The following is a 15728-nucleotide window of genomic DNA, read 5'->3' as shown; positions in this document are numbered from 1 at the left end:
CTTAGGAGTAGATGCAGTATTAAACCTTCCAGTTGTTCATTGATGGTACGAGGCAGGTTCTTATATCTGGTTGATAAGCATAGATTTGGAAATATTGGCTGGTGGCCTTGCTGTTGTGATTAAGGTGGGTTCATGGTAAGGTGCCGATTTAAGTATGGCCGGTAAGCCATATCCTGCGTGATGAGTTTGGATCGTGTGTCTCGTATGAGATTTCCATTCGGTGGAGTGCATATGTCATTATTTCAGAGCATTTGGGGAAGTTGTTCGATTATTGCAAGGATGGGTAAGCACTTGGAAGAGTCTTTGGAGTGTTTTATGATCGGTATTACATGAGTCTTTGAAGTATTCAACTAAATAGTCGTGCCAGATCAGGGCATGCTATGAAGATATGATTCTTTGAGTTACCGATGAGGTGTTCTATGGCTTCGGGCTAAGTGGTGGAGTCTGCTAATGACAACCGAATTATAGGATCATGGGTCGTATCAGTTTCCTGACCGAGGGATTGTTTGGTTATTTCTTCGAATGGTCCTATGCTGGTGAAGAAATGGGTTGATCGATGTGTATTAGCTGTGTATTGAAGATCAGAGTAAGGTGAGTCGTTATCGAGAAGGTTCTGGTGAGTTCCAGGTCTTATGTAGCCTTTAAGGACTTTTGAATTTGTCTATGGGTAGGCTTGAAATTGGTAGTGAATGGTAATCGGATCTGCAGTATTTCCTTGTCAAGAAAGGTCTACATGTCAATATTGGAGAGATGCAAGAAATGGCTCCGGGTCCCCGGGAGGTTCCTTTAGGGAGGTCATATCGGATTGAGTTACTTTCGGGTTGGCAATTTGCGTGACTCGGTTAAGTTAGAGGCGATTGGTTCTGATTACTCGATTATGTGTTAATGAGTTCCAAAGAATTCATCATGGTTATGACTACGGCCGGAGTTGGTATTTACTACAGGTATAGAAGCTATATTGTGTGTGGTGATGTTCCCCTAGATTGAGTTAAATGCAAGGTTCGCGGTTGATGAGGTGTTCAATTTGCACATGGCTCAGAGTTTATTATGGAACTTTCGTGGTGTCGCGGGTTAGCATGTTAGAGGTGATGCGCCGTGTGGGGTTGAAAAGTTGCATGTACAATGTTGCGGTTTAGTTTTGGAGGGAAGGATATGAGTTCTTAATGACACGGACGATTTTGGGTGTTTAAGGTTTTTTTGTCACTATTTGTTCCCACCGGAGGAGATTTTGCCTGTTGGCAGGTACATTGTCTTTTGACTTGTGGTTATTTTTTTGTAAGATGATGGAGTATGAATGACGCATCAGCTATTTGAGTAGCGGTGTTGAGATCGGGTATGGAAATCCTGGTATACAAGAGGTTCAGACATTGGATATTCTCGTTGGAAGACTATTCCTTGATTGCAACTTGTGAAGGATTGTGGAAGATTGGGTGATTGATGGTATGTGTTATAGAAAGGTTACTTTGGGCTTGTGGAAGGTTGTTTGCCTGTTCGGGAATGATCAGAATCTAGTTTGGGAATTATGTTAGAGCCTAATGAGGATGTGTATTCTGTATTAGATCGAGACTGGCTTGCTCCTACGCAGCTGTTACCACAGGTATATCATCGAGTGGAATAGATTCTATTCGCGCCTTGGTCTATGTTTTGTGTTTCTCTTTTATGCTATGATGGGTTGTGAGGGTTACATGATTCTTCGCATGCATATTGTGATTCAATTTAGGCCTCATGGCATTATGGACGAGATGGCATTCGTGATGTTGATTTGCTTATTACACCATAGTTGTTCTTGTTCTTCACAGTATTGTTTGTTCCTAAAATTTTCCCACACTTATATTTTGTGCACTCTATTGTGCTTGATATTGATGCATGTGATCAGTGAGCACGAGTGTATGGCTCGATGGGTACCCCATGTGGATTGATATGATGATATCGGGTTGCACGCTACAATAGTATTGTGATGAAATGTAATTCCTGATGCTAACTTCGTGTATTTTTACTTTGACCTTGTTGAAAATAGTTCATAAGAAAATGCTAAAATTTCTCTGCATGCTTAAATTGTTTAGTAATCTTCTTATTTAGCACTCTTACGGTCATCTGTCATGTTTGAATTACTACTTGTGGTGTACAGAACCGGGTTGTGTGGGGCTCCATATGATTTTATCGAGACTTGTCGGTTGGGCTGCTTGTATTGGCGGAGATGAGGTTTTTAGACCTGAGATTTGCACTATCGTATTGTGATAAGGAATGTTTGGAAGAATGATACTATGTTTCTATGGAGGATTTGGGCAACGGCTCTGGTCAGACGTGTGAGCTTCTTGATTTATTGATCAGATGAGTGGTTAAGAGCCTATGCGTGTTTCTTTCATCATCGGCAGGGTGTGAAGGTTTTGAACGAGGTTCTAATCGACATGAGGTTCACTACCGGCACCGAATTTATTTTTGGGCAGCAATGGTGGTCAGCAGTTCCTGTTGTGAATATCTGAGTGATGGGGTGTATCATGTGATTACAGCTTGGGTTATGGTTATGACTTAATACAACTTGTTTAGACTTATATAGTGTGTATATGTGGGATTCGAGTCTTGTAATGAATTCTGGATGTTAGAAATTGGGTTCTAAGGTTTAAGGACCAAGGTTGAAGTAAGGATCACTAGTTATATTGTTGTGTACGGTGAAATCTGGGAGGCCGATTTCTCCTCGACTGAATACCTCGAAGGGTGATCCCATAATCCCGAGATCTCGAGCCAGTCACGCCCCTCAAGATCGGCCGGTATCCTGCCAAGGATAATGTCGACCAAAGCCCCGATGAACGCAGGGAACTCCCGAGGAATACACCCAGGGTCGATCAGGTCTATTCAAGCTGCTCGACATCAGCCCACGTGTACATCGCAAAGTTAGCTGGTTGTCCCATCCTATTTCTTTTATCACGCAACGTATCTTGTACGAATTTGGGACTTCCCCTTTCTATAAAAAGGGAGTCGTTAACACCTTGTAAAGGCAGAGCTCCAACTATTCTACTCAAGTGCAATAATATCTTCTCTCTCTTTCTCCTCTCTAACTCACTTGCCCTCACTGGCTCGAAGCCATTTACCTTTATTACCTTCTTATCTGCTCTTTGTTTATCACTTGGTATTAGCTCGAAGTCGCCTTAATATCTATCATTCTCTTACTTGCTCTTCGTTATATAGCTTAGTAGTGGCCATAAAGAGCCTTGTTTAATTATATCCTCACCTGTTATTCCATCCCCGACTATCCCCGATGCCTAGAATTCGACCCTGTCATCGACCCCGAGGTCCCTCATCGATCAGACCTACACCCGGGCAGCAGGCCCTTCGGTTCGATTACTATCTCGTTTTAGCTTACATTTTATCATTGAACTCCATATTATTAGCATCAACTGGTCTAACAACTAGCTCGGGAATAGATCACGTATTTTTAGAATCCCATCTACAAATTTAATTGTTGTTACCATTTTCACGGTAAACAGTTTGGCGCCCACAGTGGGGCTAAAAATAATAGTGATTATTTTCTTGTTAGTGTCATTGCACAAATGCACATTATCCTTCACACTTTTTCTTGTTCAATATCCTTTGATTTCAGGTCAAAATGTTTGGCTCAGTAATCGAACTCGAGAACGAAAACCTCAAAAACCACGGGGAAAATGGCGTGGCTGTCCCGATCGCTGGAGTACCACTAAAAAATCCCGATAATGCGCCCGGACCGATTCTAGCGGACGCAGACTCACAGGATGCATAACAAGTCGACGAAACTTCTAACACCGACAGGAGCATACGACACACCGATCGATAGGAAGCTCAAAAAACCCCGGCCCGGAAAAAACAGGAAGTTAGTCTTCATGTTATTTTTGAAATGTTGCAGGCACAGCAGCTGGCCATTGCTCAGTTGCAAAGCCATCTGAGAACTCCCATCACAGCGGCACCAGAGACAGCTCCCCCGTCGAGCAAGTGCCCGAAAGATCAAGCAATAACGGGTCAGTGGTTGACCCTGCCATAGTAATGATGCTTGAGGACTGCACCAAAAGGATTGAGTCAGGTGAGAAGATAATTACAGCCAACGATAAAAAGGTCGAGACCTACAACTCTAGGGTGGATTAGATCCCGGGAGCACCCCCGATCCTGAAAGGTTTGGATTTGAAGAAGTTCATACAGAGGCCGTTCCCCGAGGAAGAGGCCCCAAAACCCATTCCTAAAAAGTTCAGAATGCTGGAAATCCCTAAATACAACGGTACCACCGACCCCAACGAACGCATTATAGCCTATACCTGCGCAGTAAAAGGTAACGATACAAAGAATGATATCGAGTCCGTATTGCTGAAAAAATTCGGAGAAACACTTTCGAAGGGGGCCATGATGTGGTATCACAACTAGGCTCCCAACTCCATTGATTCATTCGCCATGTTAGCATACTCCTTTTCTAAGGCATATGGTGGAGCCATCAAGATATCAACAAGGAAGTATGACGTTTTCAAATTAAGCAAAAAGAGAGCGAGATGCTGGGGGAATTCATGTCCCGCTTCCAGATGGAATGGATGGAGCTGCCGCCAGTCTCTGACGACCGGGCAGTACAGACCTTCACCCAAGGCCTGAAGGAATGAAGCTCGTGGCCACGAAACAGCTGAAGCCGAACCTGATCGAATATCCGGTCGTGACCTGGTCGGACGTCCACAACAAGTACCAATCAAAGATCAGGGTCGAGGACGACCAACTGGGAGCCCCTTCGGGCTCAGTGTACCCAAACAGACTCCTGGTAAAAGAATCGAAACCAAATAAATAAAGCTACCAGTCGTACCTCGAAGACAGATGGAACGCCCTAAGGCGCAACCTGCCTCGCAACGATTGGAGGATAGATCGAGTACAGGACCCTCGAGGGCTCGTCAATAGAACCAGGTTCGATCAAAACATAGTGCCAACAAACGAGCCCTACTTATCGGAATACAATTTCTACATTGATGTTTCAGACCCTTCGCAGAGAAATTACAACTTAGTGTGCGAGTTCCACAACACGCACGGTCACAAGACCAAGGATTGCAATCAACTACGAGAAGAAGTGGCTCGGCTGCTCAATAAGGGGCACCTTCGGGAATTCCTCAGCGATCGGGCCAAAAATCAATTTCGAGAGATGGAGGCAACTAAGAAAAATAAGGCAAATGAGCCACAACACGTCATCCACATGATCATGTGGGGCATCGATGCCACACATGAACCCGTAATGAGAAGAATGAAAATATCCATCACCAGAGAAAAACGGACTCGGGGATATATCCCCGAAGACACCCTCACGTTCAACGAAGAGGACATCGAGGCCCTGTCTCAACCCCACAAAGACGCCCTGCTAATCTTCTTTCTTGTAAATTCTTTTCAGATAAAATTTGTACTAGTGGATCCAGGTAGCTCGGCCAATATCATCAGGTCGGGGGTGATAGAACATCTCGGGCTGCTCGAACAAATCGTGCCCACCACTCGTGTCCTCAATGGATTCAATATGGTGAGCTAAACGACGAAAGGAGAAATCGTCCTTCCAGTACCATGGCCGGCACAACCCAAGACACCAAATTCCATGTCGTCGAATGAGATATAAGGTATAACGCCTTATTTGGACGGCCATGGATACACTGCATGAGAGCAGTACCATCCACCCTCTACCAGGTGATAAAATTCCCGACAAAGGACGGGATCAAAACCGTCTACAAGGAACAACACGCGGCAAGGGAAATGTTCGCTATACACGATGTAATACCAACGCTCATGCCTCCGCCCCTGAATGAAACAATGGGCAAACCAGGTTTCGCACCCGGTCGAACTTGACAAAACAAAGTGGATATCCATGCCGCATCTACGCCCCCGGGCAATTATAGTAGACCAATCCCAAGGCATCTCCAGCATATCTCGTTTCAAAGTACGACCATTCCTTTTTATTTTATTGCAAAATTTGGAAATAACCTTCGTGTAGGCACCTAATCAGAACTCTCAGGACGTTAGTGCTATTAAAAGACATCGAGGCCCCAGAGGCGCACCCGTTGAACTCTTTTCCTTCGACCGAGTTTTTATCCCAGAAGAAGGGTTTTTACCGTCAAGGTTTTTAACGAGGCAACGTCCTCAAGCTGCTTAAGGGGGAACTCCATAAAGAATAGTCAATACTTATCCCTACGGCCGACTTTTGAGCAAGCAAGGGGAATTCCCCCCGGAAAACTGCCCGCTCAAAGGAGTTTTGAAAAACGCCAAATGAGGTTTCCCGTAGGAAAATGATGTATCGGACCAAACGGCCGATATAGTCAGGCCCCGTCGGCAAAAACATGTACCATTGTATCGATCAATCAAAAAATACCTTTTTTCAAAAAAAAAAGAGGGGGAGGGAACTCCTTCTCAGAGTAGGGTAATAATTCTTTCACAAAAACGCCTTAAAAAGCTCAGGAACGAGCGCCAGCAGTTCAAAACGCTCCAACGGCCTCCGGATCGAGGCTTTAAAATCACAAAACATTTCGGGCAAGACAAACCTCCAAGCGATCGACATTGACCTGGTATAGGTCAACTCAACGCAACAAAATATATTATGGCAATGGATTGAAGAATGTCTTTTAGCATCCCATTCTCCAAACAAGAAAAGCACAGTATATTCCCGGCAGGGACCCCTTCGCTGGTTGCATTCCGAAATGCTCGGAGACTTAGCATCAGCAATTTAGCACTCGCGTGACCCCAGGGTCGAAACTCCGGGCTCATAAAGCCCCTACAAAGAAACTCCGAGCTCACAAAAAGCGGTCTACACGCTTTCAAAAAAATTCGATGACTCGGAGACTGTCATTCATCGCCAATCTCCATGTGCTAGAATACCCAAAACTGTAAGACCCCTAGCGGGCAGATTCGGCATAACCAGATCTATTCTACATTACATCAAAAACTGTAAGACCTCAACATGCATGAAAATTCGGAAGTTTAGGCTATACGTCACATTTGTAAGAATCACAAAAGGGCATACCCTCGGTGTAGACGCCTAAACTATCACTCAGGATCAAAAATGGCTCCGGCTAAACACATATGACTACGGTCAAAACAGCTGATACAGCCAAACTAACGCGACTCGGGGATGCCCGACCATCACTAAAAATCGCAGGCCACTACTTCGAATATACTTCAGAAAGAACCGATTAAAACAAGGCTTCCCTCAACATGCAAAAATGAGCTTCGACCACGTCAGCTCTAAATCACAATGCTTTGACCTACTCAGCCTATGAGCTTTGAACCTTCTGAGGTGCTCGAAACATCGCCGATAACGACTTGATATTGAGGTTCTTCCAGAACCAATAACGGGTCAGGCAAAACTATTTCAAAAGACCTTAACAAGCGGAAACCAATGCCTACAAAAAGCCCACGGGCGAAACAACGTAAGAGCCATTGTCGCTAGCAAAACAAGCCTACGGTCTGCACACTAAAAGGTCTCTACGACCAAACAGCGTAAGAGCCATTGTCGCCAGCTTGAAAATTGACAACTTGAGGATTAAAATGAGCTCGAATCGTAACCCGATTCGGAGACCGGATCTAAAATAGTTAACTATGCAAGCCTCCAGACCACATATTAAAAGGTCTCTACGATCAAACAGCGTAAGAGCCATTGTCGCCAGCTTGAAAATTGATAACTTAAGAGTCAATTAAAGCTCAAATCGAAACGCGACTCGAAGACTGGACCTGAAATGGTTAAAGTACAATATGCCTAAGGGCACGGCATAAAAGCCACTATCGCCAGCTATGTGAGTCTCCGGGCCATCCACCTGTAAGGTCGCTTCGACCCGAAGCGCAAAAGGTCATCGCCATCTGCCCATGCAGGCAGGAAAGTACCTAAGGGTCAATTAAAGCTCGAATCGCAACGCGACTCGGAGATTAAACCCGAAATGGTTAAACTACGATATGCTAAGGGCACGGCATAAATGCCACTATCGCCAGCTAAAGTGAGCCTCTGGGCCATGCACTTGTAAGGTCGCTTCAACCCTTGCACAAAAGGCCATCGTTGCCCGCCCATGCAGGCAGAAAAGAGCTTAAGGGTCAATTGGAACTCGAGTCACTTGGAGACTGGACCCAAAACAAGTAAACTACAATATGCCTAAGGGCACGGCATAAAAGCCACTATCGCCAGCTGAGTGAGCCTCCAAGACACGTGCCTGTGAGGTCACTTCGACCCGGAACACAAATGGCCATCGTCGACCGCCCATGCAGGCATGAAAGAACTTATGGGTCAATTAAAACTCGAGTCGCAACACGGCTCGAAGTCTGGACCTAGAATGGATGAAATAGTGAAATACTTAAGGACTAGAAAAGAGAACAATCATCGTCCGCCCATACGGGCACATGAGACCGAAGGATAAGCAAGCTCAAATAAAGGCCTGACTCAGAGACTGAGCCTAAAACAGCTGGGCAAAACATAAAGGCCCCAACACCTGCTCGTATAAAGGATCGTACTTGAAAGCTCTGGGCCTGCCCGATCAGTTCCGAACCCACGAGGATCCCGCCAAAACACAAAAACCAGACCACCGGATCAAAGGCGATACGGGAAGAGATATAAAGGAGGAAAAATTTCAAGATTTATCTCATTTTATATATATGCGTGAAAGGTACGCTCTCCATCTACAAACATGCTCTATAAACAGCAAAATACAAAGTGGCAAAATCTACACTCCACCCTTAAAAGGTTACGGCCTACCAGCCCCAGCCTCGTTCTTCATAGCGTCGACAATAAACAAACCGGGCATCATGCACGACTACCTTCGCTCAAGCAAATCCTTCTAGAAGGACGAAACCCCTGGCATGGGTCTCTTCAAGCGCCTGTCCCGAAGATCTAAGACGAACTCATCCCTCGAAGGTCCGCTCCGACCCGGCTCAAATCGCCACTCCTTCATCATCCTCGGTCCAATCTTAGTACTATGCCAGTCCAGGCACCGGTTGTTACCAATCCGGACTTTTGAGGAATCAAGCTACAGCTTCACAATCATATCCACTCGGATCGAAGCTCACCTGCATTTTAATACTTCAGGTATTCCTAGCTCGATCAGCTCCACCCCTAAGGTCGAAAAGGCAAAACGCTTACCACAAGAAGACTCCTGCCTCACCGAAAGGTTTTTGTAAAGCGAGCTCCGATATGTCCCGAATCGTCAGTGCACCAACTCGACCCTTTTTCCCTCGCCAAGAAGCCTAAGGGGCCTGCCCACATCCAGTGCCCCCCGAAGTATAGCCCCTTGACGGAACAGCTCAAAGACCCGAGATACGGAGGGATCATGCTGAAACCTACCACGAAGTGAAGCCGGACACTTACTCGACGACCGAGCACCCTCCTGGTGGCCCAACCCTTGTTGGCCCAAAGGAACCACTGCTCCGGAACTAAGGACTCTGGAAACATCAGGATAGAATAATGTACTCTCCTCATAAGCACGAGCCTGTCTCGCCCCGATAAAAGCTCCTTCATGATTATGATTCGAGGAGTCACAAAAGACCCTGCACAAAGCCGTTTCATCAACCAAAGGCCGGGGAAAATACTCAAAGCTAGTATCACAGGCGATAAAACAAGATCATGCACTCGAAGTTGCCAAAAATATAAAGAAATACAGCAAGTGTCGAAGGAAGAAATCAAGAAAATATCTTTGTATTTATACAAATGTTCGCTTACAATGAACCTCGAGGGGTCCTTACATATAGTTACATTACATATGATTACAAAAACCCACAGAGGATCTTTACGAAAAAGAGAAGAAGTACAAGTGATATGCATACAACAGGAGCCTAAGGATCTAGCCTATTCATGCTGCATCTCTGTCATCATCCTCTCAGGTGTATGACCTCAAAGACAATATCTTCCAAGTCTGATCCCCTCGGGACCACATCCGGATCCTCCCGGAATGACATCTTCAAAAGGGAGGGTATGGAAAAGGAAGGCTGGGGAGAAGAGCAAAATGACAAAGGAGAAGCCGGAAGAATACGAGAAGTGGCTGGGTGAAAAATTTGGCTAGTACGAACTCTGTCAGTACTGCCTTTTTGAAGCCACTTCTTGAGACATTGCCTCAGCCCGAAAGGCAACATGCGGCAGAGACCACCGACGCACCCCCCTGGAATCCAAAAAGGGTGTAACACGGCGAGCCGAGGGAGGAGGGTGAGCAGCAGTGTATAATCCGAGCTCCCTCTTAAGCAGCGGTGCATAATCAAAACATCCCCGGGGTCGGAGGAAGTCGGTCCACTTCCTCATCACCCCGGGCTAATGATAACAACAACAACAACAGCATCACAGCGGCACGACTTCTCCCAATCAAAAGAGGATCGAGGATTGGGCTGTGATACACATGGCGTAAAATCTTGAGGATACGAGATTTAAACATGACGAGATGGTAGAAATTCAAGATAGCAGGAAAGGATGAAAAAATGGGTGTCAAAGGAAATTTGGATAAAAAGCCAACCACGAAAAGTCCCATTTATAGGGAAGGCAAAGTAACTGACGACGCCATCAGCGCCCTCGAAAAGCGTAACAGTAGGTGCAATCAATGCGCTCATAGAAGCTAAATCGATAGCAATAAAGATCAAATAAACACGATGTTTCTGGTAATCTTGGAGAAGCAGAAAGGCGAGGCACCTCGACACCCATAAAAGAGGGACTGCGCCGTCAGCGCGACGTCGTTATGGGAGATCGAGAAGTGGGGCGTCAACATCATTTCTTATCACTTCCCTCTAAGAAACGCGGAGACAATCTGTGGAAGGTGAAATCTGGGAGGACAATTTCTCCTCGACTGAATACCTCGAAGGGTGACCCCAGAAGCCCGGGATCTCGAGCCTGTCATGCCCCTCAAGATCAGTTGGTATCCTGCCAAGGATAATGTCGACCAAAGCCCCGATGAACGTAGGGAACTCCCGAGGAATACACCTGTGGTCGATCAGGTCTATTCAAGCGGCTCGACATCAGCCCACGTGTACATCGCAAAGTTAGCTGGTTATCCCATCCTATTTCTTTTATCACACAACGTATCTTGTACGAAGTTGGGACTTCCCCCTTTCTATAAAAGGGGAGTCGCTAACACCCTGTAAAGGCAGAGCTCCAACCATTCTACTCAAGTGCAATAATATCTTCTCTCTCTTTCTCCTCTCTAATTCGCTTGCCCTCACTGGCTCGAAGCCATTTAGCATTATTACCTTCTTATTTGCTCTTTGTTTATCACTTGGTATTAACTCGAAGTCATCTTAATATATATCGTTCTCTTACTTGCTCTTCGTTATATAGCTTTGTAGTGGCCATAAAGAGCCTTGTTAATTATATCCTCACCTGTTATCCCGTCCCCGACTATCCCCGATACCTCGAACTCGACCTTGTCATCGACCCCGAGGTCCCTCATCGATCAGACCTACACCCGGGCAACAGGCCCTTCGGTTCGATTACTATCTCCTTTTAGCTCACATTTCATCATTAAACTCCATATTGTTAGCATCAGCTGCTCTAACAACTAGCTCGGGAATAGATCACATATTTTTAGAATCCCATCTACAAATTTAATTGTTGTTACCATTTTTACGGTAAACAGTTGTGTTGCGGCTTATATGAAGCAGGGTGACATGGGATCACACCCGGGTATGTGCATAGTAAGGTTACACTATTGTATATACATTATCATGTCAGGGAGAGTGTAAAGTGGAGCTGGTGGTGATATCGGGAGCCGACTCTGAAGCTGTTAGTGCACTCCGGATATAGCCGACACTTGTCCTTGGTAGCTTTAGTTTTTGCTAATATGTTTATGTAACTTTCGAACAGATCATGTATTTATTTGTAACAGTTATGTAAATTCCAAATCTTAGAAGCCCATGATTCGTACTATCAATTCTTGGGTTAACTTTTTAAATGTTCAGATAGTTCTTCTCTATTTTTTATAATCTCAGTTGGATTGTATTGGCTGTTAGTTGGCTTACCCAGCGGATCGAGTTAGGTGTCATCACGACTAGTGGTTTTTTTTGGGTCGTGACATATTTGGACCAAGAAAAACATAGCTAGCTAAAGCTCGAGCTTTTGAAAGTATTTTTGGACTAAGATTTAAACTTTGTTTAGGAATAAAATTGCTTATTATCCAATTAAAGTAAAAAATTTATACTTGAGATTAATTTAGTTAACTAGACAATAAATGGAATTTATACTTATCAAAGCGTTTACACAAAAGATTTAAGGATAAATGTTTTCTTTTTTGGAGCACCTTTCAGGCTAGGATAGTTGGAAACTTGATAATCCTGATTAGTAAACTCTCAAAATCAGAAAATTATCAAAGCCTCGCTATATCAACTAGTATAAGTATTATAAATAAATTAAAAAAGCAAACAAACAAACAATCAAGATAAGGCAAATAAGGAAGACATTAGTGTGAATCAATTTTTAACTACATTTCATTAATCTAGTTATGAAACAAGAGATTTATTAATTATATTTATTACTTGACTTTGTTTATTCTTCTAAATAAGTAATACCAATAAATATAGACCATTATTTATCATGCACTTTCCATTAACATAATTTCCAACCCGATTACATTAGATCTACATGGTTTAAAATTATGTCCATTCTCTTCATAATTGAAGAAACTCAATAAAAGGAAGAATATTATACGATGAGACATTTATACACTATATAGGAGATTCCTGCTAACCCTTCCATCCTTATCTATACAGAGGTATATTTGCCTCAACATTCTCAATAATAGAGTTTAAAACTTACAGAAACACTTACACATACAATTTATGATATTTTGTGTAGTCTAGAAAGAAAATTGACAGAAAAAAGAGCATAAACCTTTTTTTTTTTGGCTTCTTATAGTGATGGGTAGTTTTTCTCTAGCTGTTGGTGCAGCTTCTGCATTATTTGTACTTCTTTGCATGTTGAACAATGTACATGGAAAGTTGATCAATGATTTAAACCAGTTGGGAACCAACGGCTGTGATCTCTTCCAAGGAAATTGGGTTTATGACGATTGTTACCCTCTTTACGGTTCATCAATGTGTCCATTCATTGAAAAGCAGTTTGATTGTTTAAAGAATGGAAGGCCAGATAAGGATTATCTCAAATATAGATGGCAACCCACTGGGTGCAATTTACCTAGGTACTTTCTTGAATCTGTAAAGTTAGTCCACCTGTAATCTATAAGTCACAGATCTTAGCCGTGGAAGCAGTCACCAATATTTGCATTAGGGTAGGCTGTTTACATCATATCCCTTGGAGGCGGCTCTTCCCTAAATTCTGCGGGATGCTTTTGCACCAGGCTACCTTTTTTTTTTCTTGAATCTGTATTTTTTTTTTAAAATTGACATTGGTTGTTTTATCTTTTTACCTTCTATTTTTTGTTAATTTACTTAGCTGTATATGTTGTGTTTTGTAGGTTTAATGCGACAGAATTTCAACTCAAATTGAAGGGGAGGCGGTTGATGTTTGTTGGGGATTCACTAAGCCTTGATCAATGGCAATCTCTCACTTGTATGCTACATGCAGCCGATCCACAATCTGAGTATACTTCCAAAAGGATAGGAGGAACTTCAATCTTCACATTTTCAGTATGTTTTTCCTACGAATGTAAAATTTAACTCATTTAAAATCTTGAGCCAACTATTTGGACTGCACGCATATATAAAATTGACCGATAAGATAACTTATTAAAATATAGATAATAGGTAGATCTCTTTTTCTTTTTGGCGTTTGACTTGTTTAATATGTCATGATAAATAAAGAAAAATCTTTTATTAGTTTTGATTTGGTATATATATAACAAATTATAAAAGAACAAATAAATAAATGAAAAATGACGTGAGTTGAAGGGGCTGAGTTACGACTAATAATTTAACCCCAATTGACTCTCTCATCCTAAGTTCCTAACCCAAGCAACCATTGGGTAAGTTATAATTTATGACCGTTTTAACCTACCCAAACGTAGTTCAATCCGTCTATTCGGCATCCCTGACTCTTTCATCACTAATTCATTGTCAATAAAATGTTGTGTTGATAATTGATTTATTCTCTAAACTGTTACGGTGATTCTAAAATAGACTATTAATCAAGTTCTTTAATTTCCAAGTCCCATATATTTGATTCTTGAATACATTGCCAAAATGCAGAAATACAATACGTCGTACTCGATACTCCGAGATGCTTTCCTAGTAGACATTATTACAAAGAACAACGGGACGCGAGTGTTGATGCTGGATTCTCTCAGTGCAGCTGCTCAATGGAAAGAAATAGATGTCCTCATCTTTGATTCTTGGCATTGGTGGCTTCATACTGGTAGAAAACAAGCGTAAGTACTCTTCAATCAGTTTTCCATATTTCTACCTTAATTATAGCGTATAGATTTTGTTCACTATGAAGGGGAGACTTGGAACAACAGTTGAGTTGTCTTTGTGTGGCCTATAAGTGGGGGCGAAGGCACATGTCTTATAAGGTGGTCAACTGACCACCCTTCACCAGAAAATTATACTATATATAGGTAAAATATTAGAGGTATATAACATATATTGAACACTCTTTATCGTAATTTTTTTTCACTTATTTCAAATTTGAACATCTTTGAGAAAATTTTTGGCTTCGCCACTACCTATATATCACGGGTTCGAGCCACGGAATCAACTACTAACGGTTGCATCAAATACTACCTACATCACACTCCTTGGGTTGCGGCCTTTCATCGGATCCTGCATAAACGCGAGATGCTTTGTGCCGGGCTGCCCTTTTAGATTTTTTGTACTATCACTTAATTTTATCATATGTAAAGGTTATTAACTAATGTTTGTCATATAAATTTACTTGTAATTATCTTATAAGAGACTTGAATTTATTAAATATCTTTGCATCGTCAATACATATCAAACCTACTTTCATTAATTGATGGAATTCTAAGTTTGGTCATATTATTATGATTGCTTTTGCAGTTGGGATCTTGTTCAAGATGGCAACTCTACATACAAAGACGCACCCCGGTTAATCTTATATGAGAAAGCACTGAATACCTGGGCAAAATGGGTGGACTCTGAAGTAGATACAACAAAAACTAAAATATTTTTCCAAGGAGTTTCTCCTGACCATGACAAGTGAGTTTAAGACAATTTTATACTTAGCATGGTAAACATACTATAAAATACAAGTTTAAGTTTTGTTCACTGACAGTATGATATTTAACTATTAAATCAGTTGTGCTGGAGTAACACAACCATTGAAGAGTACACAAGGACCTCGTCCAGGAGAATTGGTATTAGAGAAGGTTTTGAGAGGGATGAAAAAACCAGTTCATTTATTAAACGTAACAACATTATCACAGTACAGAGCAGACGGACATCCTTCAGTTTATGGGTTTGGTGGACATAGGAACATAGACTGCACACATTGGTGTGTGGCTGGTGTTGCTGATACTTGGAATCAACTCTTAAGTGCAGTTCTTGATCAATTTTAGATCACCATTATGTAAAGAGAGAAGTGGGAGGCATACCATTCCTTTGTTTTTATTTCTTTTCTTATCTTTTTAGGGGATAAAACATAGAGTGCTCAGAACAAGAATATGTAATACGACGGTTATGCTCCAATTTCTTTTGAAAACTAGTATTTTTTTTGAAAAAAATATGTATTAAAAATAGAAACCATTTCTTTTTCTTATAAAGTATATTTTACCGAGATAAGTAATTAAAATAACGAATTAATTATAGAAGAATTAATCTAATTAGTTGTTCAT

The 15728-nt window shown here is 42.3% G+C and overlaps 1 protein-coding gene across 1 annotated transcript; it reads left to right on the top strand.

The window, feature by feature from the left end:
- The first annotated feature begins 279 nt into the window (after positions 1-279).
- LOC104227715 (protein trichome birefringence-like 43) lies at positions 280-15452 on the top strand. Its single transcript, XM_009780018.2, has 7 exons — positions 280-283; positions 3878-4051; positions 12836-13118; positions 13395-13566; positions 14125-14303; positions 14935-15093; positions 15194-15452. The coding sequence occupies exons 1-7, from the start codon at positions 280-282 to the stop codon at positions 15450-15452; spliced, it is 1230 nt and encodes a 409-aa protein (XP_009778320.2).
- Positions 15453-15728: the final 276 nt, after the last annotated feature.

Source organism: Nicotiana sylvestris, chromosome 9, assembly GCF_000393655.2.
Source record: "Nicotiana sylvestris chromosome 9, ASM39365v2, whole genome shotgun sequence".
NCBI classification, from domain to species: Eukaryota; Viridiplantae; Streptophyta; class Magnoliopsida; order Solanales; family Solanaceae; genus Nicotiana; species Nicotiana sylvestris.
The sequence above is the reverse complement of the archived record's forward strand: the minus strand, read 5'-3'. Positions and strand labels throughout refer to the sequence as shown.